This window comes from Protopterus annectens, chromosome 13.part0 (assembly GCF_019279795.1).
Source record: "Protopterus annectens isolate FY-2018-M chromosome 13.part0, PAN1.0, whole genome shotgun sequence".
NCBI lineage: Eukaryota > Metazoa > Chordata > Ceratodontiformes > Protopteridae > Protopterus > Protopterus annectens.
This window is the reverse complement of record NC_056747.1, coordinates 952993131-953017961: the sequence shown is the minus strand read 5'-3', so window position 1 is coordinate 953017961 and position 24831 is coordinate 952993131. Positions and strand designations below refer to the sequence as shown.

Genomic DNA, 24831 nt, shown 5'->3' with positions numbered 1-24831 from the left:
CACCAACAGGATCACTGGCCTCAAACAGATGCTCTATGCAGCTTGACTGAAGAAACTCCAGCTGTACACGGTTGCATACTGCCTGCTCAGAGGTGATACCTGCCTGACATACAAGGCCACGTCCAACCCAGAATTGATGGACATGCTCCACCTAAAGAAAACCTTATCCCCTTGAGCCACATGCTCTAGGGATCTAAACCTCATCACAACAATAAATAGGACGTGCTGGAGGGATAGATTCCTGTCCCAGAGACTTCCCATGCTTTGGAACAAGATTCCAATCTACATTAGGCAGAGCTCATCGCTAGCACTCTTCAAGAGAAACCTTGATGAGTGGATGGGAAACAAAGTTTACCCCGGGGATCACTTCAGTGGCTGTTGGGCTCTGTTGGACAGAGGCACAGGGAACTAATCTAAGGAGATGGCAAAAGCCAACACATTCTGGCTAGGCTTATAAATGCCTTCGGGCAGATAGCCTAAGTACCTACCTATGAACCTATAATTATTTTTAGGTACTTTCTGGTGTCCTGTCTGTGGTTAGATGTAACGGTTTTGTGACACAAGCACCATGTCAATATTACCGTGTATCTTCAGTTTAAAAACTGGTTTCCTCTGTGGTACTTCTCATACTTCAGCTGATGCTGTTAAGATTGCTGTGAATAAGCTAAGCCATTGTGTCTCTGATGTAGGGTTCCCATGCATATGTATCACACCTCTTTCTTCATCTTCTGCTGCTGAACAGTCAATCAAAGTTACTCACTGAGGAGTCTTGATGTCTGCATAATGAATTCATCTCCTCGGCATGATACCTATTAGCCAAGCTTGCCTCTTCCTGTATTGAAAGCCAGAGTCACTGTTATTCATCAGGCTTCACAAGTTATGCAGTTGTAGCTGCTACAATACCTGAAAAGTGTCTTATCTGCAGAAAAGATCTGTCTAACTTTAGAGAAACTCTTATAATCTTTGTCTTTATTCAGTGTTGCTATCATGGGCTGTTTGTACATTTGCTTGCTTCCCTGTACTTAGATGTTACAGCTCGGCTGTTTAAAACCAAAACTTTGCCCTTTGCACAATTTTCTTTTTTATGGAGCCATGGCCCTTTCCCTGCGGTACATATCAGTTGATGTTTTTTGTATAATCCTACTGTGTTGTCATCACATTTGGTTGTTGATGTTCCTGTGCAAAATGGCCTTTCATGCTTGATACCTGCTGTAAAGTACAGTTTTGTACCTACCATAAATGTAGATGTTCGAGTGTTCACCCTGCTGCAGTCATCACATTTGGGTTATCCTGCCGTCAGGCAGTCCCGCAGTCGGCCCGAGTTCCAAAGTCTTGGTCCGGCGTCAGTTGCTGTCGCTTCTTCCCTGACGTCAGTGCGCCAGGGGTATATAAAAATGCATCCAACGCCATTTTCTTCAGTTTTTCTTGCCCCAGTTGTCAGGTGCCCCCAAGTGGGTAGGCAATACATATTGCTATATAAAAAAATACATATAAAAATAAAACAATACCTTCAGTCACACGCAAATACACCACAGAGGTTGTATAGGATAGAAAGGTAAAGTCCAGTTAGTTCAGAGGGGATGGAGGGAGGGTAACCTGGACTGCAGCAGGGTGAACACTCGAACATCTACATTTATGGTAGGTACAAAACTGTACTATGTTCATCGTGTTACCCTGCTGCAGTCATCACACTTGGGTTGAATCCCAAAGCTAAGGGCGGGTGGTAGAGTTAAACAGGGTTAGAAGACGCTAGTAGGTCCTGCAAAACTGCAGTGGCAAAACCAGCTTTAGTCTTAGAATAAAGGGGTAAGTGATAGTGTTTGGTGAAGGTGTGCACTGAACTCCAAGTTGCAGCTTCCAGAATATCCTTGGTTGGCACTCCCCTGAGAAAGGCTGCTGATGTAGATGTAGCCCTGGTGGAGTGGGACCTAATGTTAGCAGGTACCGGTTTCCCATGATGCGTGTAGCAGAAACGTATGCAATGTCCTATCCATTTAGAAATGGTCTGTTTTGAGATAGCTTTTCCTTGTGATCCTGCAGCATAGGCTACAAAGAGCTGGTCAGATTTTCTGAAAGCCTTAGTTTTATCCAAGTAGTAACGTAATTGCCTGTGAATGTCCAAAGAGTGCAGGAGTCTTTCTCCTTTGTTCTGGGAATTTGGGAAAAGGTGGGCAAATGAATGGTTTGGTTTAGGGCCACACTGGATACCACCTTTGGCATAAAGGTAGGGTTAGTTCGTAGAGAGACTCTGTCTTGATGAAAAATGAGGAAAGGCTCCATTGCCATTAGTGCCTGTTGCTCTGAGACTCTTCTAGCTAAGGTTATTGCTAGTAGCAGGGCAGTTTTCCATGAAAGAAATTTTAAATCAGCTGAAAATGCTGGTTCAAAGGGCAGCAGTGTAAGCTTTTCCAGAACAAAGTTGAGATCCCAAGTAGGTGCTGATGCTCTCCTGGGCAGTCTTATGTTCTTAGCCCCTCTGAGGTACTGTCTTAGGAGTGGATGTGAGAATAAAGGAGGATCCGTGCTGTAATGAGCTGAAATTGCTGAGGCGTGGATCTTAATAGATGAAAAGGAAAGTCCTTTGTGCAACAAAGGAAGGACTGTGGCTGACCAAGTTCGCAGATGACTGCAAACTGGGTGCCATAATCAACTCTCCAGCCGACACAAGTATCCTCCAAAAGGGCCTCATAGAAACAGATAACTGGTGCCAGAGCCATGGCCTCAAGCTAAACGCCAAAAAGTGTATAGTCATCCCCTTTGGCAAAAATAAAGTGCCCACCAATTACCACATAGGTGGTAATCCATTAAAGAAGTCATTAGGGACCTGGGGACCCAAGTTGATAGCAATCTCTCATTTGACAACCATGTGGCCAAAGTGGTTAGAAAAACATTTTATATAGCCCACCTAATCATGAAGGGATTCACATCTAGATCAGGGGAGGTCATCGTGCCTCTTTACTCATCCCTCATCAGGCCCATAATTGAGTACAATGCCCCTTTTGGGATGTACCTTACCAGACACCTGCAGCAACTGGAAAGACCCCAAAAGTACCTCACCAAGAAGATCAAAGGGCTCAAACAGATGCCATATACTGCCCAGTTAAAGAAACTCCAGCTCTACTCAGTGGCATACCGCCTGCACAGAGGCAATCTGTGCCTGACGTATAAAGCCATGTCCAACCCGAATTAATGGACATGCTGCACCTCAGAAAATCCAAATCCCATCGAGCTACGCGCTCGAGAGACTTGAACCTCAGCACTGAAATAAATAGGACATGCTGGAGGGACAGATTCATAACCCAGAGGCTCCCTTCACTCTGGAATAAAATCCCAGTCCAGGTTAGGCAGAGCCCCACATTGACTCTCTTCAAGAGGAATCTTGATGAGTGGATGGGAGATCGTAGGTTTACCCCAGCTATCACTTCTGTGTCACTGTTAGACAGAGGCACAGTATACTAACCTCAAAAAAAGGCATAGCAAAATTAATTTAAAATGGGTGGCGAAAGCCAAACACACTCTGGCTAGGCTTATAAATGCCCTAGGGCAGATAGCCTAGTATGAACCTATGAACCTATGAACATCTCAGTTAAATATTGTAGAATCTGAGGAATGTTTGGATCAAGGGGATTTTGGCCTTTAGCCTGGTTCCAGGCGCAAAATCTTTTCCATTTGTCTGAATAGGTTTTTCTGGTGCTGGGCCTCCTGGCCTCCAGAATGACATCCATAACAGCTCTGGATAGAGGAGTTGGCTGGTTGTTTAGGTAATTTGCCATGCAGCCAGGTTTAAAGTCTTGAGCTGGCTGTGTAGAATCTGATTGTCTCGCTGGGTGAGCAAGTGAGGAATTTGTGGTAAAATCCATGGTGGGCCGTGGGCCACGTTCCTTAGAATTGGATACCAATGCTGGCATGGCCAGTCTGGTGAAATGAGTATCATTTGTGGCTTCTCTAATCTGACTTTCAGCAGTACCTTTGCTAGAAGAGGCAGTGGAGGAAAGGCATACACTGTTAATGTTCTCCAACTGAATGAGAGGGTGTCCACTTTCCAAGCTTGTGGATGGAATGTCCTTGTGCAACATTTTTGAAGTTGGTAGTTTTGGGGGCTGGCAAACAGATCTATGTGTGGGCATCCCCATTTTTGAGCTATCATTGCAAATACTTGTGGATGTAGTTTCCAATCGTGTGGATCCATGATGTTTCTGCTTAGGTCGTCTGCCAAAGTGTTTTTCTTTCCTGGCAGGAATTGTGCTTGTAACTGAACCTGGTAAGACAGTGCTGTGTTCCACAAGGTCATTGCTTGCCTGCATAGATGGTAGGAATGTGTGCCCCCTTGCTTGTTTATGTACCACATTACTGTGGTATTGTCCGTCTTTATTATTAGTTGTCCTGGGTGTAAGAGGTCCTTGAAAGCTGTTAGGGCATTCTGTACTGCTACCATTTCTTTTTGATTGATATGCAGATGCCTCTGATCTGTAGTCCATTTGCCCTGAATGCACTGTCCTGCCATGTGTGCTCCCCAGGCATAGTCCGATGCATCTGTTGTCATAGTTTGCCTGGCTGTGGGTAAGGTGAAAGGCTGACCCTTGTTGAGGTGACATGCCTGTGCCCACCATAGAAACTCCTGTTGAAGGCAGGGAATGAGTGGTATCATTGTTTCCAAGCTGTGGCTGTGTCGAGTCCATACACTTTTCAGGTACCATTGTCATTTCCTCATATGCAGTTTTGCAAATGGTATTAGTAGAATGCAAGATGCCATGAATCCTAAGGCCTGCAGAATTTTTCTTGCAGGGAGTTGGGTCTTTGTTGCTATTATTTTGAAATATTGAGTCAGCTGTTGTTGCTTGTCTGGCGTGAGATAAGCCATCTGGGCTGTTGTATTCAAGCTGGCACCCAGGAATATTACATTTTGTGAGGGCACTAGTTTTGATTTCTTTTTGTTTACTGTGTACCCTAGGCAACTTAGAAGGTGTTTGACAAATGCCAGATGCTTTAAAAGAATGTCCTTGCTTTCTGTTTGAATAAGGCAGTCGTCCAGGTATGGGTATATTTGAATTCCTCTTTGTCTGCAGTATGCAATTACTGGTGCCAGGCATTTTGTGAAGACCCTGGGCGCAGTAGATAAGCCAAAGGGCAGTGCAGAGAATTTATAGTGTGTTGAACCTGCAATGAAGCGGAGGTATCTTCTGCAATTTTGTCTGATAGGGACATGCAGGTATGCCTCCTTGAGGTCCAACGTTACTAGCCAAGCATTCTTGCCCAGCATGGGAAGAAGTTGCTGTAGTGTTAGCATCTTGAATTTTGGTACTTGCAGATAGGTGTTCAGAACTGAAAGATCTAGAATGGGTCTCCATGCTTTGTCTTTTCTTGGGACTAGAAAGAGTCTTGAGTAAAATCCTTGTCCTTGCTCCTGTGTAGGTACCTCTTGAATGGCTCTCATGTCCATGAGAGCTGTAATTTGTTTTTGTGCCTCTGCCCATTGATTTGGTGGCAAGTTTGGCATCCCTTTTTTCCTTGGCAAGGTATGAAAGTGGAATCTGTATCCTTGTGAGACAATGTTTAGGACCCATTTGTCTTTTGTGATGATGTGCCAGTTGTCTGCAAAAATGCTAATTTTCCTCCCAAGTGAGCTGCTAGGAGAGATTTGCTTGGTAGCTTGAGGACTGAGTCATTGTGTTTGTCTTCTGCTAGATTGGGGCTTGTCTTCCCCTCCTTTCTGGGTAGCAGTACCCCATTGGCGAGGTTTGTAAGGGCCTTGTGACTGACCTCTGCCCCTTGGGTGTCTGTATTTGCCCCTCTGTGATCTGTCAGAAGCTGGAAAGGACCAGTTTTTTGTTGGCCAATTTCTGCTGAAATGAGGGGGTTGCACCTGTAAGAAATCCTTGACCGTCTGCATAGACTTTGCCTTATCCTCCATTTTCTTTAAGACCTATTCTGCTTTGACACCAAATAATACATCCTGCTGTAAAGGTGCATCCAATAATTTTGCTTTAACATGATCTGGCAGGGCTTGTTCTTTTAACCAAGTATGTCTACGTATGACAGACCCAGTAACAGCTGCTCTACAGGAAGCTTCCAATGAATCAAATCCACATTGTAACGTATGTTTGCCCACCTGTTCAGCTGCATGCAACAGATCCTGCATTTCCTTGAAATCAGACTGTTCTTTATGTGTGCTCATTTTTTTGTTTTAATTGATACATTAGGAATTGCTGATATTTCAGCATGTGAAACTGACAATTTAATGCTCTCATAGCCAGAGTTGCTGAGGTGTATATTTTCTTTCTCCATCTATCTGGGGCTCTGGAATCCCTTTCAGAGGGCACAGGATTTTTAGCCATAGAAGCTTTAGCCCCCTTGGGACCCTGGGAAATTGTTTCTGGGTCAGCTACAGGGCTTTTATAAAGGAATTTGTGTGAGTCAGGTACTCTGTAGTATCTGTCTGGTTTGGCTGGAGCAGGAGGTAGAGAGTCTGGATTTAGACTAGACTCCAAGTAAACATCATCCACAATATCTAAAACTGGAGGGATAGCAAGTGCTCTGTGCTGGGGTAGTAAAAGGAACTCCTGGAGCCTTTTCTTACAATCAGAGTAGTCCTGGCCTTCCCAGTGGAAATGTTCCCTCATGGTATGTAAAGTTTCCCCAAAGGAGTAGTCTTCAGGGGGAGATGCTGAGGGGACAGTCTTCAGCATCAGAGTCTTCATAAGGGGGAAAAGTGTAATCCTGTTCCTCAGAAGAATCTGAGGAAATTGAAACCTGGCCAGAGGAAGCATAATCCTCCTCTTGTCTTGGTCTTTTATCTGGAGGGGGATGGGAACCCCTGATTAGGGTAATCAAATCTTCGGCTATCTTAAGCATATGTTTCTTAGGCATGGGGCCTTAAACTGTAGACTGATATACAGTCTTTTTTGGTTTTAATGGAGTTTTAAGCTTAGCATAAGACTTAATGGTGAGTGTAGTCTGTCTGAAGACCCCTTCTGCAACCGAAGGTGTTGCCACTGCACCGGGGTCTCCTTCTGCTCCGGTGTCGGAAGGGCCTAATGAAGATGGCTGTGTCGGCCTAGTACACTCAGCTTGAGAATCCTCAGCTGTCTGGGGTTCCAATTCTGTGGTCGTCAGGGGCTGCGTAGGCGCCTCACTGAAAACTGGAGAACCGGCGACAGTCCCAGCAGAGGCCTCGGAGTCTGGCTTGTTCCTAGGCTGCCTGTCCTTATCCTTATGTTTTTTATGCATGCCGGACGTCGGCTGCTCCGATGGCATGATATAATTAAATTTCCTACCAAAGTAATGTCGTGCAAAGTCAAAACGGCGTTTGATAGTTCGTTTATTAAACCTAGCACAAAATCGACAACCTGTGACGTCGTGGTCTGGGCCTAGGCAAGGAATACAAAATGAATGGAAGTCCTTATGAGGTATTTGCTTCCCACAAGAAATGCAATTGTTAACTTTTTCTGACATCGGTCTGAGGCAAGAAAAAGGTTCCCCAATGGGGTACTTAACTTTATTGAAGACTTCGGACTGAAATTCGATTTGAAAATCTCAGGTGTTGGCCGACCGGCACTTGCGAACTGCTTCTGCTTCGGGCACCACTCGGCAAGAAAGACTGAAGAAAATGGCGTCGGATGCATTTTATATACCCCTGGCGCACTGACGTCAGGGAAGAAGCGACAGCAACCGACGCCGGACCAAGACTTTGAAACTCGGGCCGACTGCGGGACCGCCTGACGGCAGGATAACCCAAGTGTGATGACTGCAGTAGGGTAACACGATGAACATCAACTAAATTCATATGATAATAGAAATGCAAAAGTCAGTTACACAGTGCACAACTGTCTGCTTCAGTTTTCTCAAGCAACTCCGAATAGGATAAATATTCACTCCTATTTCTGTCCATAAGTACTGACTACATCTGCCTTGCTACATGCACTAAAAAGAGGAACTCAGTGTTCACTGATTTCCATACAAAGCTGCAGTTATTGTGCAATGCTACTTCCTCATCTCATCTGCATAGGTTTATAGCAGGCATTGTTAAATGTTTTTTTTTTTTTTTTGAAGATGGGCTGAGAGAGCTCAGTGGTTCACTCCGACTCTTCGGAATAGTGCATTTGTATGTCTGTCTGATTTACTGCTTGTGATGGATATTTGAAGAGGGACTGTAATGTTTTGAGTTACAGGAAGTATGCAAAGTGATAACAGCTCTGAATGGGTGATGATGAGCACTGTGGAATACAAATGATACTTCGAAGGAAAAAAAATTATTACAACAGACTGCACTGAAATTGCTTCTTGAGCAACTGAAAAAAAGTTTCAAAAATGACTGTGGTATAAAACATATTGTTGGATTTAGTCTTGTTTATCTAGCTTGTTGAGGAAATTTGTTATGTTTTGGGTATTAGTGAGTAGAAAATCTTACTTTGGCAGCCTGCAATGGCAAACAGTATTGAGATTGAGCAAGAACAGTAGGCACACTGTTTGGAACAGTGATAGTAGCCAGCCACTGCATAACACGAAGGAAAGAATATATTACGTTGCATCAAAAAAGCAAAACACCAAAGAATATTTACATACAAAAGCTGTAGCACTTAAAAATACAACATCAGTGGCATGCCTAAGAGGTAACACTGTAGAAGACTGTAATTCTATATAATGCAAACATGATTATTCTTTGTGATGAGAATATTAACTTACAGACATAACAAAATCTGTCAGTGGCCGAGATGAAATGTAATCTGTGTATGTTACAGGCATGTTTTCAGGAATACTTGACACCTTAACATTAAGGATTGCTAAAAGCATGTTTGTAACATGATTTACTGTGAAAGTGCTATAGGATTAAGGAGAGAGACGAGGGAACACTTTTAGTGGCACACTAGGCAGGCTGCAAGCAAATCTGATGTGTATTGTCATGCAAAACTGACTAAATAGCTGAACCTAGCAGGAGGAAAATGTGATACACTTGCTAGCTGAGAGTTGTAATATGGGAGGAGTAACTTGAGAAGGAATTGAAGCAAATCAAAGTTGAATGTCTTAAAAAAAAGTCTGTTATCTCAGCAATAAGCTGGTAGACTTGAAAGCTTTTTTCACAGAATGTGTAACACATCAGTAGGAAACACATTTGTAAGAGGCACTGAGTGACAGCAAATGATACTTTTACTGAGGCCTGTCAAACTTAGCTGCTTTTCTGTGTTCTTCCATTCTAAGTGAATGGAGGGGTCATGTGAAAGTCCAGCTATGGGCACTGTATTCTCAAAAGCAGTGGACTTGCAGTGCATTATGGGGAAGATTTTTCTTTAGAAGAAAATAAACTCTCATCCGGATGTCTGCTCCCAGGAGGACATTCAGGGTTTCAAACAGAATAAAATTATTAGTGACTACTTCTATCTGGTACATACGGTTTTGCAATGAGACAAACTTAAGGAAAAGTTAAAAAATATATGTATTTTACTTTTTTTGCCTGCAGTGGTCCTTTAAGTAAAAACAGATTTTCATTTGTTCATAGGTTGGTATTAGGCTATCGGCCCTAGGGCCTATACAAGCCTAGTCATAATAATTCCCTGGCTATTTCTTCCCACACTACTTACTTCCCTGGACCCATGTCTAGCAGGGCGACTGACGTGATCCTCGGGTGAATTTCCTTTCTCCCATCCAATCGTCAAGGTTCCTTTATTTTCCCCTTTAGTTTAGTTTTCCCTTTATTTTCCTAATCACTTACAACAGTCAATGTGGGGAAGATCAAATAAGACTGCGAAAAATGGGAAAATCCTAACTTTATCAGAACAAGTGCCGCTGTCATTTAAACCCAGTCTTTCTGCACTCCACTACAGAAGCCTAAAAATGTTAGGGGAAATATATAGCATGATACACCACTTGTTCAAAAGTTCATACATATTCAGAACTATCAACCTCTTACAATCATCAACATCTAAACCAGCCTATTAGGCTAGTTAATTAACAGTCAATGGGTATCAGTGCCTTGACTTAAACATCAAACTGTTTTATAATTTGAAAGATATTACAACGCATGTTTTTTTCCCTAGCAGAAACATCATGCACCCTGGTGTCTTTGGCAGTAGGTCAGACAACTCCGTAATCATCCTTTTGCAACTCTAGCAGTGTCCAAAACAATCTAGTGTAAACTCCTGGAGCAAGCACCGAAACAGAGTTCACAATGTTCAGATTTTTTTTTCAGCACCTTTAAAGGCTTCAGTAGCTGAAAACAACTTCTCTAAGAGTAATGAAAGGTGACAAAAAGTTGTCTTTGCAGAAGTTAAAAGACTGAATTATGTAACATAGTTCCTGAGAACTTTAAATCCAGATGCAGTCCTCCAGACATTCGTATTGCCAATGAACATATTCTGACCAGCAACTGATACAAGTCTGACATGTATACTAACTTTAGATAAAATAACTGCATTAATAAGCTTTGCAATGTTTCAAAGTGAACATTCTCACTGCTGTTAATTTTTTTGCTCCCCCTTTACATCTCTCTTACTAACTGTCCATCACTGGGTTTGCCTGTTCCTACTAGTCTACTCCAGGACTTACTCTGATGAGCTAAGACTAAAGCGGGAATAGAAGTTTGGAGAATTGGGACAGATTACCTGGATGAGTACTTGCTATTGTGGTATTCTATGGCATAGTTGAGAATTTCCTGCTTAAGAAGGAAGTATCATACCATATCCTGGATATCCATTTTAAGAGGAATGTGTTACTCAGACAGGTTTTTCCAAAACTTGATTGATTACCTTCTGAAGAGGAAACCAGTCTTCTCCACCATAGAGGATCCTCCCACCACCACTCTCATCCTTGTCTATTTACAAGTCTAGCTGCTCCCAAAGTAGGATAAAACCTTGCTTACCATAAGAAGGCTGTTACCACACAGTCCTGCATTTTTATACACTGGCCAAGTTTTCCAAGAGGGTGTGTCTCATTATGCCATACTACAGGAATCCTGACTGTGATTGGGAGTTGTCTTTTGAGAGTTTTCTCCTAATCTTCCCCATCTTAGAAAAATATCACCAAGGACAAGTAGGCTCTAGCCATGGCCACTTTTATCTTGGGCTGAATGGTTCTCTTTCAGAAAAAGACCTAATGGGTGACCAGTCTGTCTTAGTGGAGGTCTTGGGACAAACCAACATTTTTCTGTCAACAAGAGCTGTAGTGCCTGTCTGACATTCTGAATGACGGTGGAGAGTTTTACTGCTGTTTGTGCCTATTCCTGAAGGAGAAGAATATTTTTGTCTCATTCTGGATTTCAAAGATATTAACCTGCACATCCTGTATATGTTATTGGGTGGTGCCCTACAAGAGATCATGCCTCTGTTTTTTACAGGATTCTTGGATGGTGACACTGGACATTTTGGATAGCTTCAGACATGTTAGCAGCTGCTGTCCACGAGGTTCCTCCAGCTCGCTATGAGAGAACATCACTTCCTGTACAAAGTTGTGCCATTGGGGCGTTCTCCAGCACCCAGATAATATATCAAAGTCTTGGTTTTAGTATCTGAAGGTTCAGAGGAGAAAGACTTCCATGTGTTTGTCTGAGCAAATGGCTCCTTGAGTCTTGGTCCAGAGACCCCCAGAAAACATCCCTTGGTGGGCATTTCTGGTGCTGCAGTCAGTGGGCATGTCCATAAACTGAAGTCCTCCATTCCTCCTTTACCAGACAGTAAACATTTTAGGCATGAAGCTGGAAAGTTTCTAGTATAAGTTGTTCCTAGCTTGGGTGAGGACATAAAGTTGTGACCTTTTTGTCCTGTGTGAGGACATGTGCCTGCTGTACCATTTCCTTTCCTGATGATGCAGACTTTACAGTGGACTTTGAGGTGTCAGCTGACTGCAGAACCACTGCTCATGAATAGATTTTGGTGTCAGACCCTTGTCACAGTGCCTTGCAGTGGTGAACATTTCCCACCAATCTTCTGGTGGTCTCCCTTTTCTGAAGATGAATCCATGGTGCATACTGATGGCAGCCACATTTCTAGCAGGATTGGAGCCTATTTCAGGTTCTTCTTGATATAGAGGGTGTGGTCCCTTCTAGAGAAGATGTTCCACATTAGACAATTGGGACTGTATGTAGTCCTCCTGGACCTGAAACCTTGGAGACAAAGCTGCTTCTGAGGCTTTTACTTATTCACTCAGATAACCAATCTGTTACATGATTACCTACCTCATAAACAGTGACTGACAACTGACAATCCCCAGACCCATACCAATTTGGCTCTTTAAAGAAAAGGAAAGTTTGTGTCTGTTAAATGTAGCAAACTTTGTTGAAAGAACCACAGAAGCAGTAAATGAGAATAATGCCATCCACACATCTTACCTTGACTTAGCTAAGAATTGTGATGGTACATACCATTCTGTCATCACTGACAAAATGGTCAAACTCGATGTACATCCCTATGTATCCCACTGGATTGAAAACTGGCTCACTGACAGACCCCACACTCTAATGGAGTTGGTGGCATACTATCCACCAAGAGACTTGTCACCAAGGGGTGTACTCCAGGGCTCTGTTCTGGGACTTAAATTGGCAATTACTTCTCTAATGTCATAGCAGACACTAAAGGCCATTGGCTAACGAAGTTCATGGAATGTTGCAAGCTTGGAGCCATAATCTTCTCTCATGAAGACACCTGTATCCTCCAAGATGGCTTAACTCAGACATAAATGTTTTGTCAGGATCATGGTCTAATGCTAAACAGCAAAAACTGTAGCATACCAAAAACAGTCCTAAAGATGTTAGTATCTGTAACTCTCAAAGTAAATAAATAAATAAAAATGTTTGAAGAAGTCCTTATTTTAATAGAAGACAAAAGCCTCCAATCTTTACTAAGTAATTTAGTTTTTTAAAACTGCAGTAGCATAATTTTTGAAATGGGAACTTTCATACACGTACTACATAAATGACAACCCTCCTTAGAACAGATTGTCATTACAGACAGTGACACCTTTGTGAATAACAAACTATGCTTTGAACACCATGTATCCAATGTCAATATTAGAATCTTCTGCCTTATTCAGTTATGAACTGTATCTCCCAATCAAAAGAAGTAATCATTCTCCTCCACCCATCTATAATCAAGCCCATACTATAATACTTTGCGCCCTTCAGTATGTACTTATCCAAGCACCTAACTCAACCTGAAAAAAAAATCCATTAAGAGCTCCCTAAGTAATACAGGGTATATAAAAGCCCTGTCTCTCTTCTCTACTATACTCTTCCATGTGATCTATGTCCAGTCTACAAAGCTGTAAATGATCCAATCCTGTGTGATTTACTTGAGATCTACAAGAGTGGGAGTAACACACACACACACACACACACACACACACACACACACACACACACACACACACACACACACACACAAGACTAAGGGACCTAAACCTATACTGCAACATAAACAGGCCTTGGCATGACAAGACTTCTCTCGCAAGGAAGACCACTCCTGTGGAGCCAACCTCTTCTTTTCCTAAAACAAAGTACTTCCATTATGTTATCTTACATTTTAGATAAATTCATTCTGCACCTACTTCCTAACTGTTTTAGGCAGGAGGGAAATTGACTGGGTTGCCAGTAGGACTGCAGTGGCTTGGCTTCAAATGGCTTACAACTGTATATCTCTTCTGCTTGTTGTTTTACTGACTGAAAATCAGAGTAGTTCAGAGCTTGTTTCATCCTCTGTTTCTGTTGCAAGCGGCTTGATTCTTACCTGATATCTATTGTTATTGAAGTTCCCTGCTTTTATTAAGTTGTTTCAGTACTTTACTCGCTCTGTAGTTGTTTTTGTTTCGGTTAAAGCCACTTTAAAATAGTTTATTGGTCGCTTTGGGTAGTTTCCTAGCAGTGGGAGAGGAAGATTTAAAAAACCTTTTATGCCAGCTGCTTTAAAAGTTTGTACCTTACCTTGCATTTTATTGACAAGCTTTTCCAGCTTCCTAGCTTCTTAGTCAGAGAGCCAAAAAGCTTAATTTTACTTGATTCTTGTCTATTTTTTGTATAGATCCTTCTTTTAGCCTAGCAACTGTATTTCTACAGCTTGCCAATACATTGGGCTTGTTTATTTCACAGTTATTCTGTTATTGCACAATTTCTCAGTGTTTTACAGTTTAAAAATTTAAAACTTGCTGTAAATTTAAATTGTTTTATGTGATAGCCGTTTTTACAGAGCACTTAAGTGTTTACTGTACTGTTATCACTGTTTTTATTTGCAAACTGTAAAAAAACAAAAAATTCATTGCTGTTTTCTATTTTTAATAATCTAGAACTGTATCTGTCCAGTGCAGTTTTCTGCTGATCCCTGGGCTTTGGTTTGCATATTTACTGATCATTCCTTTGTATCTTTGAATAGGAACGTTTTCTTGCTAAAAAATCTGTTGGTTTTTGTTTTGCCTGTTGGTCCAGTTTTGAAAATTTAATTCAGAAGACTTGTAGTTTATTGGTCGCTTGGGCCAGTTCCCATTTTTCAAAGCCCTGATTTGTTCCAGAACTTGCAGGGAGTTAGCTCCATACCACTAAAAGTGAGATCCTCTGTTTTGCACTTCCAGTTAGCTTTTCAGAGCTAAAAAGCAAAAATTTCTAATTTTGATACCAGTGGGAGTGGGAAGCTTTGAGCTGCCTGTTGGTGGCTTTTCAGAGTTTTCACACCTGCTGATAGCCAAATTGCTTTGTTTCTTTCACTTTGCATATTTTTGCAGGCTTTATTAAAAAATTTTGTTACTTTTTAAATTTCTGTTAACTTGTTGATACTTGTTTGTGTAGGCCGTGGATAGCCCAGCTGCTAGCATTTCACTTGTTTTACTGTATCTGTTTTTTGTCTATTTCTGTTGCAATTTGTTTGTTTAATATCTCTTGTTTTCTGTTAATACATTTATTATAGTTTTATGTTGCATTTTACTTTTGTAGTCCTGGAAATTGTTTGCAGTTCCTTTTTATCTCATTGTTCTGTGCGCTTCTTTGAGGAAGTTGGTTGCTTACCAGAAAAATTGTTATTTGGGCTTTCTCTTGCCTTCCTTTCTTTTGTGAGGTTTCAAAAAGCAAAAAGTAGAAGGCTTATTGGTGCCTTTTGGGCCAGTTCCTAGCTTTTTTCTTTTTACTGATATAAAGAGAGGTTTCGCCATTTATTGGGTGTCTTTATATTGGATTGAGCTGCTACCAGCTACTAGGAGCTTTTCAGCCCAGATTTAAACCATTAGGGCTTATTAAAGTCCACTGGGTTTATTTTAGCTTCTTGAGCTTCCTTCCTCGAACTATACTACTGATCTAGCAGATTAATCCCCTGAACTAAAAAAGCTTACCTCTACCTGGGTTTCCCTTAAAGCCTATTTTGTACTAACTATACCTACTACTTGCCCTACAGGTTTTCCATTACTATATAGCACTCTTGTTATAGATTGATCCCAAAAAGCATCTGTACCCACAAAAAAAACTATACTATCCCGACAGTACTTTATACCTATAACTAAAACTCTCCTTCTAGCATGTGTACCCCCTCTCACCTAAGTCCCCCTTCTCTGTGCTCATATCCCTGAATGGGAATTCTCAACAACACTCTACCCCTGCCTCGGATACACAGACAACCCTCTCCTCCCACCTCTCCCACCCACAATGGTAGAGATGCATTTTATTTTGTAAACTGGAGGCTGACTCATGGCTACAGAACACTGTCCTCCTCCAGACATGGAAAGGAACAATACCACACCACCCACAACCATACGGGTGAAGTGGCATCACAACCTCCTATCACAAACCTGGCAACACAAAGAAGGGAGGAGAAGGTTGATCAGAAACCTAACAAAGGGCAGTCTCAACAACAGACAGACACCCAAATATCACCCACCCAAACACACTTCTAACACCACACCACTCTGACACAAACACAGTCAATAACAAAGACAGCTACCAATAAACACACCAAAACACCCACCCAGACACACTACAAATTGGTGAACACATCAGAACACACACCACCGCCCGCCAAGACACCACAGCAGAGAGAGTCAAACAGTCACCTGCCCCCTCAGTCTCAGGTCCTACCATATCAGACACAAAGCACTAGGCCACCTCAACAACACCCCAGTCAGTTACATTGTGTCATTGTCCACGTACTTTGAGTAAGCGCCACGCCTGTGCTCAGACTCCTTGGACTACGCTGTAAGATATATTGAAAGAGACTGGTAGCAGCCTCCATAACCAATCTGAGACGCAGGTCTCCCGTCGACCTTCAAAGAGATCTCCTGGACAATACAGAGATAACGCCCTGGCAGCTTTAACATTAATATTTAAACTCTGGTATCATACTTAACACCAAGCAGCATGCCACCCCTGGGACCATTGATGATCCTACCTTCACTAGGTAAGAGGAAGGGGACGGAGCAAACCTGATCCCCCACAACAATTGGCTGGGATGAAATGCTGATTGGAATGGGATCAATGTCTGTCTGCCTGGGAACTGCGAAATTAAGGGTAACCACTACATCCCTAGCGGCCAAAAAGTCAGGAAAAAAAAAAAGCTTAAATAAAGTGGCTCTGCCACCCCCACACAAATCTTTTTAGGCAAGGCTCAAATTGAAAAAGGCCCACCCTAGAACATCATGTCTGTGCTGTGACAGAAATAATGCTGCTGGCCCTGAGAGCACCCCCATCAATACAGGTGACACAACCATACCATGCGCTCCGCCCCAAAACTGACAATACTACAGAGAGGTACCACACATTGCTCCGCCCTGAGACTACACCTCTAAGACCCAGGGTTTACCATATGCCATCGAGCCCATCCCCCACAATTCACCAATGGGCAAGACTGCTCTGCAACCGAGAGCATCCAGCCACAATTAACCATAGGCAAGACTGCTCTGATGCTTTCGAAGAGAAAACACTGCAAATACAAATAACTCTCCAACCACTCACAATCTAGGGCAACCTCACTACCCTAACTGAAACTGGATGGGGATCTACTCCAAGCCTGACTTCAATTAGCCCAAAAGTTCCTGGAAATCATAAACTCAAATGCCATGGAACAACTAGTCACCATCCCCACAAGAAACTCAGGAAAACATAAACAACTAGTCAACCATTCCAACAAATAAGCACAATGTTAGACACCAACAGCATACCCAACATGGGAGGATCCATCAGAACACTAATCTGCTGCAGGTCCCTCTCTATCCCACCCTACCGAGCTAATCTTGCTCACACAGTAAAACTTCTCGGTCACTCCACTCCACACTCTAAAACCTAGTGTGGAAAAAGACCCCACCCCGAATGGAAAACAAAAAAAGTACCTCCAAGCTGCTGAAATCACTTACAAATGCCAAGACTCCTGCTGGACAGCAGCAGTACAAATAAAAGCTACCTACACAAAACTGCTTGCATTTGCACTGCAGGCACAAGCAAAACAAAAGCACCCTAAAATTAAGGGCCCCACTCCCCAATCAAACACCTGAGGAAGCTATAACAAAAAAGAGCAAAATCCTTAACTACACCCCAACACAAAACTTTAAAATAACTGAAAGAAAAGAATAAGCAAGATAAAATCAATCCCCAAAGCAAAGTAAAGTAAAAAAAAGCTAAAGTATCAAAAAGCCATCGAAAGGCCATAAAATCATAAGGAGGAAAATTTTGAGTGAAAAAGAGATATGCTCAGAACTAGTTCATCTGATATAGACCTCACTGATCCTACAGACATTGCCATCACCTAGAGATTTCGGTTACATGCAAACTTCTCCCTCCCCACAAAAAACCCCATATGGGAGAGAGCCAACATTCAAATAAAAAAATGCCTGCAGCCCCCAAACATGCCCAAAAACCCAGCTGCAAAACACAGCAAAAGCAAATCCTGAGGGTGTCCCTCCAAAACAGGCTGAATTATGCAAACCCTCAACGCTAACCCACAGCTAGGAGCTCCACGAGCTCAGGACACATGTTCTGGATACTGGATAGGAGTGGTGCTAGTCCCAGGCACTCCCACTCTGCCATGTGCCTCCACAGACCTACCAGTTGAACACTTGACAGCCCACAAGCCTTACACCCTGGATCTGCAAGAGGATCAAAAGGGAAGCCATAAATAAAATCATAGGGATTTGCAGACTTTGATCCAACCTAGCTTTGCTCCAGTTTGGGCAGATTTCAGGCAGATCATGCCTTTTGAATTTCAAAGGACTTTTTCATTGATTGATTTCAAAAAGTCACCACAGCAAAGGCAGATCATACAGGCTACTTCTCGACCTGCTGCCACTGGGTATCACAATACCCCACATCAGCTCAATGAAAAACTCATACATCACTGTGTTAACCCATAACACACTGGAGATACAGGGTCCACAGGGTCAGACAGACTGGCGCCATGTCAGTTGCAACAAGTGGTCAGAGTGAAAGCTGTCAGTCCTGGCCCACCTGGGTCTAGTCCTAGCCCAGTCTACTTTTCCGGTGCTTACCCCAAACACAGGCAGGCAACAAAACACAGGAGGGTTATGACACAACAGTTTACAGATGACTGTCGACTGAACATCTGACACAGATATGACTGCTGGGTCACACAGAAACGGGAACATGTCTGACAAAGCCATACCAGCCAGACGGCCTAAAAAATGCATAGTCATCAAGCAAAGTCAAAAAGGTTACCTAAAAACAAGGTATATAAAGGCATATCCTCTGATGGTAATCCTCTGAGCACAGACCTGGACTCAGGGGTTGACAGTAGACTGTCATTCTCACAGACATGTAGACAATCTAGTTAGGAAGACCGGAGTACCTTCCCACCTCATCAAGGAAGGGATTCACATCATGATCAAGGGAGGCTTCACATCTCCTATTCTCATCTCTCCTCATACCAGACATTGAGTACAATCATGATAATGTATACGCCTGACCCGAATGTATTGCACGACCACCTTGCAGGCAGCAGAGACCACAACAGTTCTCACCAAAAAGGAAAAAGGGTCTCAAAAATCCCGACCATGCTGCCCAGACTGAAAGACTCCAGCTCTATCTCCAGTCTATCGCGGGCTCAGCCTGACACTGCCTGACATGCCTGAGGCCCAGTTGATGAATATGCTATGAATCAAAAAAAAAAAATTCAATAGGAGCCACAAGGCCTGAGACTTAAACCCTATTACCTGCCATAAATATCACGGTGGCTGGGGATGAGGATGATTCATCACCCCAAAGACTCCCAGCTAGTGTAAAAAAATATAATATGATGCAGAGAGCACTGGCCGGCCTTTCAAGAGAAATCTTGACCAATGGATGGGAGATGAGAGATAGATGAGAGATTACCCTTATGTCACTGCTAGACAGAGGCACACAGCTCAAAAATAATGGGTATAGCGTATAAAACAAAAGGGGTGTTTAAGCCACAAAAAACTATGGGGGGCTTTATAAATGCCCTCGGGCAGATAGCCTAGTATGAACCTATGAACCTATGAACTGGCCTATTGCAGAGTTGCTATATTTCATCATAGCAGAAACTAGAATGAAGCCACACCCCTTATGCTACCTTTAGCCCTGTCCTCCTCTATCCTTTCTCCACTCACTTACACACCCATTTTGTGGTGTAAATGTCACATCAGTGGGAGGTACTCAAACTCCAGCCTTCTATTTGAGCTACAAAATAGAATACTGGAGTTTGTATCAAATGTTTTCCAAACTACCAGGAAACCATTCTGATTTCTGGATAGTCTGGAAAAAACAGACTGCAGTTCTACTTAACAGCAATCTATTAACTTATGAAAACTGCAATGACTAACTGTCACAATGTTTAACTCAATGTAAAATTAATATTTTTTTCTGCTTTAGATAGCACAACTAAGTAAAACCATGCTTATTCCATCCTGATTCAGTCATGTCAGAAAATACTGAACAATTACTGTAATCCACAATGGCAGCCACACCAGCCACATTTTAAGATACATTATAAATTAACAAAACAGATTTTAGAACAATAAGGTATCTTTTTAACTACAGCCACAAGAAAAACAAAGGCAGTCAAAAATACTTCAGAATAAAAGACAGCACTCTGGAGCGCATGCTGAGAAGTTTATTTCCACAACAATTGAAGGATGAACTGCATTCCTCTCGCTGCCGCCTAGATGGGTAGTCTTAACTCACTGGAGAAGTAAATGCCAACACAAGCAGCCTATCTTACGCTTTAAAGGGAGGAGCTGTTCACTGATGGGGGTGGGAGGGAAGCAGCAGCTTTTCACTGTATAAGGCTTTTAACAAGGGAAATATATTAGCCTTGTTTTAATGTGAAGAACCACAATGATATAGGCATGTGAAGAACCACTATGATATAGGCACTTGCCATGTTAAAATAATCTAATAGCATTCACTAAGTCATACATTACTTCTTGTTCATTTCCTGCTTGAAAGACAAATACAATGAGCAAGTATTAGTACATGAATGACAGCACATTTCAGAAAGACATCTAGTATCTGGTGATTATAAAATGATAGTATGGAACCTGTTAAGTAAACATACCTAGTAGTTTTTCAGCTAATGTTGTTAGCTGTTCAATACTGAGACCTCGTTTCGTAGTAGAAGAAAACTGCCAGCTCAGAACTTCTGCCACCTGATCCCATGTAGCAACTGGGGGTTTAGTGAAGAAGTTTACATTCTAAATAGGAAAAAAAAAATTTACTAAAATGCGTCATAACAAAATGCTCTCTATCTTGCACTTCCAAAGGTTCTCCAATAATGAATGCTCTTGCTTTCACTTAGCATACAGTTAAATCAAAAAGTACCTGCTCTTATAGGTTCATAGGTAGGTACTAGGCTATCTGCCCGAGGGCATTTATAAGCCTAGCCAGAGTGTGTCGGCTTTCGCCGTCCCATTGATTAATTAAATGATCTTCTGTCAAGCAGAGCCAATGAAGTGATCCCAGGGGTGTATTTTCTGTAACCCTGTTACTTTCTTATCTGAAAAAGTTACTGCCTGCTGTGAGAAACTGCATTGAAGATATTTGCAACCTGCCATAAGTTCCAGGAAATGTACATGTTTTAAGACATCCAGGCCTTACACTTACAAACAATCCCCTAAGTGGAAATCACAGCCTCATTAATACAAGACATACTTCTCTCTCTCTCATGTGCACTGTACCAATGTCTTCAGTCAACAGACGCTATTGTTGGTAGGGGCTTCATCTGCAGAATGGTACATCTACAACGGGACAGGTAATTCTCCCACTCAGCTTGTGATATGGCACCACACCACTGTAGTGCAGCCTCAACAAAAACATGCAATGTAAGAGATACCTTCTTACAGTATCAGTTGATCTATGCATGGTAGGTCCCCTCATTAACACATCAGAATTAAGCACTATTTTCTGTAAAAACTTGATTCAAGCAGGTCTGCATGCCTTTATTGGCATATTCAATGATGTAACACCCTGTCAACATGGGGCCGTTAATCTGCAAAGCATGCCAGTTCCTTGTATGCCACCAGTGAGTACCTTCTTGCAAACCAAGAAAAATGCACAGTGTTGTCAGTACAATGCTTAACACAACACTAAAAATATATAATTGCCTGAGCTGCAATAAAGACAGTCCTCTTGTAGAGCAACCAATAAGTAAGAACATATCTTGTTACATCAAAGCAGAGAGCCATCCTTGATGGGCGCTTGGTTGGTCCTAATCTTGACTAGTAACCATTACAGTGAAAAAGCTGGGAGAATGCATAAGCACAGAACACTGGTAACAGTCTTAGTGACTCCTAAATATGGTGTGAATCCCACAGTCACGGTTAAGACAAAATTGCTTGGTGAAGAGATGCATAAAGGATCAAATGAACACAGTACAAATGCCTGCAATGGATAACTTCATAAAGCAAAGAAGCACTACATGCAGACATGCTTGTCAGCAGGATTTGCTAACAGGTAATTAGCCACCTCACAGCAAACGACTATACAGCCGGCAATCAACTTGAAAAATCTCTGTCTGACATCTTTAAGCCTTTCTCTCCCCATAGTAAACAAGACTAATGATCATTCTTCTTAAAATCCTGCACCTACATCATACAATACTTAAGCTGACAGTTAAGCCCAGCACATGAACGGCCTTCCTTGACCCTGTTTTTCTGCTTTCATAAGGAAAACCAGAAGACAGATGAAAAGGTTCAAGGAAGCCTCTAAAATGGGTCTATATTAAATCAGCGAAAGCTTGAAATTGCGAGCACCGTATAATTGTCCCAAACACTTAGAAAATCCAAAATGCCAAACACACTGATCAGCAATTTTTTCCCCACGGAAAAAAATCACCGATCCGTAATAATAATAAAAAAAAAAAACACAAACTTAAATATACTAATTCCGAGATTGCACCACAGTGGAGGAAATGGCAAAGTCTCGAAAATGGCACAGTGATTTTTTTCCCCTGGGAAAAAAAATCGCTGTTCTGTGCATTCGATTAAACAGCGTTCGCAACTTTAAGCATTCGCTTACATAACAGGAGCCCTCTAAAATCACCTTTGGTAGGAAATGAAGGTTCACAACAAAGGACACACTATTTGTATGAACAATCAAATATGGTTTGCGGCACATTAACAGCCTCAAGCTCCAAAATGCAACATGTGAAGTTAATGACCATGAAGAAAAAGGGTCTTCCATGATGCAAACTTTAATGCTACTGAACTAGCAGAGTCAAACAGAGAATGGGCAATCCTGTCAGCCATGAAGTTCACATCCCAAGGAGGGAATGGCTCCTTCAAATAAGGAAGAAAATGCAATACTCTGTAAAGGATGCTAGTACTAGACCTGCCCTCCTTAGAGTCATATGCTCTGAAACAGCAAGCAGATGTACCTTGGCCATAGAATACCTGTGGCCCAAGTCAGTAAATGACTGGAACAGTACAGGGTACTGCTCTACACCAACTCTGAACAGTTTCTACTTCAAAATATAGATCTTCATAGCAGCCTCAATGACCTTAAGAGACCCTCCACTGGAAAATCTGAGAGAATAGGGTTCCCACTGAAATTCTGAGGACCAGAACTGTAATCCATGGAACAATGAAATGGTGTGCATGATAAGGTGCACTACATTCGAAATCCAAGGTTGCAATAACCTAAGAGCATCTTCTCCTCTCTGAGGTGTAATGATGTCAAAGTCTGTGGGTATAATGGCACAGATATAAGGACAGACCCCTCTTATGACAGTGGTACTGGAGAGGGGCAAAAATTATTTAATGTTAGCACAGGGGGTATCAACATTTGCTGTACTTCTGTAAAAATCACAAGTCTTGCACTTTTGACAAGAAGCCAGAAGGGAAAAAAAAAAAAAAAAAAAAAGAGGGTGACATCAAGAACTTGGCACTGAGGTGGAGCTATTGGCTTTCACAAACATGTGACATCCTGGGCTAGGGGAAGGATGGTTTCCCATATTGATTAGAACCTTACAGCCTAAAGTTCACCTTGGTCACAGGGGGAATGAGAACAATTATTGCTCTTTATTCTCTGAATTTTGTGATGAATATACAGGAAAACTCCAGCAACATGAGATAGAGGTCATGATGGGTGATATCTCCCTTACACTGACGAAGTGAGAGGAGCGTAGAACCACATTACCATGCACTGCAGACAGGTTGATTTACAAAGTGCCCGACTTCTAGACGATAATGCCCAGGCAAGGCCTCGAGGTCCAGAGCTTCATGAAAGGACTGCAAACCCAGTTCAGAGCATGCAACAGCTAATTTCACCTCCCTAAGAATGTAGGCTATCAAGAGCATCATCCTTCTGTTTTGGGAACTTGCTCCTGTTTCATCATCAATCTTTTCCACTTTGATTTGTAGTCGTCTGCCTGTGTTATGCGTATAACTGTACTGCTCTAAAACATTCTGTGGTGAAAAGCAAATTATCCCATTTAGCTCTTGTCCTCTTTCCCTCCCAAATAAATTCCTTCAGTTTTTCTTAATTATGGTCCACACCCCCTCCTCTGGCTCATAAAATTATGCCTGAACTGTATATAATATTAAAGGGGCTAGAAACATTTTCATTGCTTGTATCGTTACTATCCATATCCATAGACAAGTGCTTCCAAATTCTCAATTTTTGTGTCATCTCCTTCCACATATCCTTAGCTGCCATAATAGAATCATTTTTAATCAATATAACTAAAAACTTAAATTTTATCACATCCCCATAAATAAGAATATTGCTGAACCAATAGATGTGGGGACACAGTTTACTGCTATAGTTACTGTTTTAAGAAATTAAGTGTTTTGAAGCCTTTTAGAGCATTTTCTTTTTTAATGTCAGTAGGTAAGTGATGCCATGCAGCTGGGGTTATTTTATTAAATGCCTTTTCCTTAAATGCTTTTCTGAATGGAAGTCATTAATTACAGAAATAAAAAGAAGTTATGTACTTACCATAACGTTACATGTGAGTTGTTTATCTCGCCTTTATTCTCATTGATGGGTTTGGAGCCAATCCTCGGCTCCGACACAGCCGATAGCAAAGCTCAAGGTTTGCCAGTACCTCGAGACCAAGCCCCTTATCCCACAATGCACTGCTGGAATTACCTCAGATCTTGTTTGCTGCAAATATATATATATATATATATATATATACACACATACATATACCTTTACCCTACTCTAAAAGGGAAACACTTTCCAAACGGAAGAAGTACTGAGGAGCCAGGATAGTACTAGCCTCTAAGTCTACTGTCAGCCAGGAGGGGGAAGGAAGGAGGGACGTGAGAATAAAGGCGAGATAAACAACTCACATGGAACATTATGGTAAGCACACTTCTTTATGTGAAGTTGTTAAATCTCGCTGTTTATTCTCACTGATGGGTAGTGTCCCTAGCACCCTCAATCTTGGGTGGCTCATGGAAATATGT

The 24831-nt window shown here is 42.0% G+C and overlaps 1 protein-coding gene across 5 annotated transcripts in view; it reads right to left on the bottom strand.

The window, feature by feature from the left end:
* STAT3 (signal transducer and activator of transcription 3) overlaps positions 1-24831 on the bottom strand; it is a 1961792-nt gene that overhangs the window by 735020 nt on the left and 1201941 nt on the right. For all 5 annotated transcript variants that reach the window (XM_044054713.1, XM_044054714.1, XM_044054715.1 and 2 more), the window contains exon 17: positions 20478-20613. In XM_044054713.1, coding sequence (XP_043910648.1) covers positions 20478-20613 — 136 coding nt within the window. The remainder of the gene's footprint in view (positions 1-20477; positions 20614-24831) is intronic.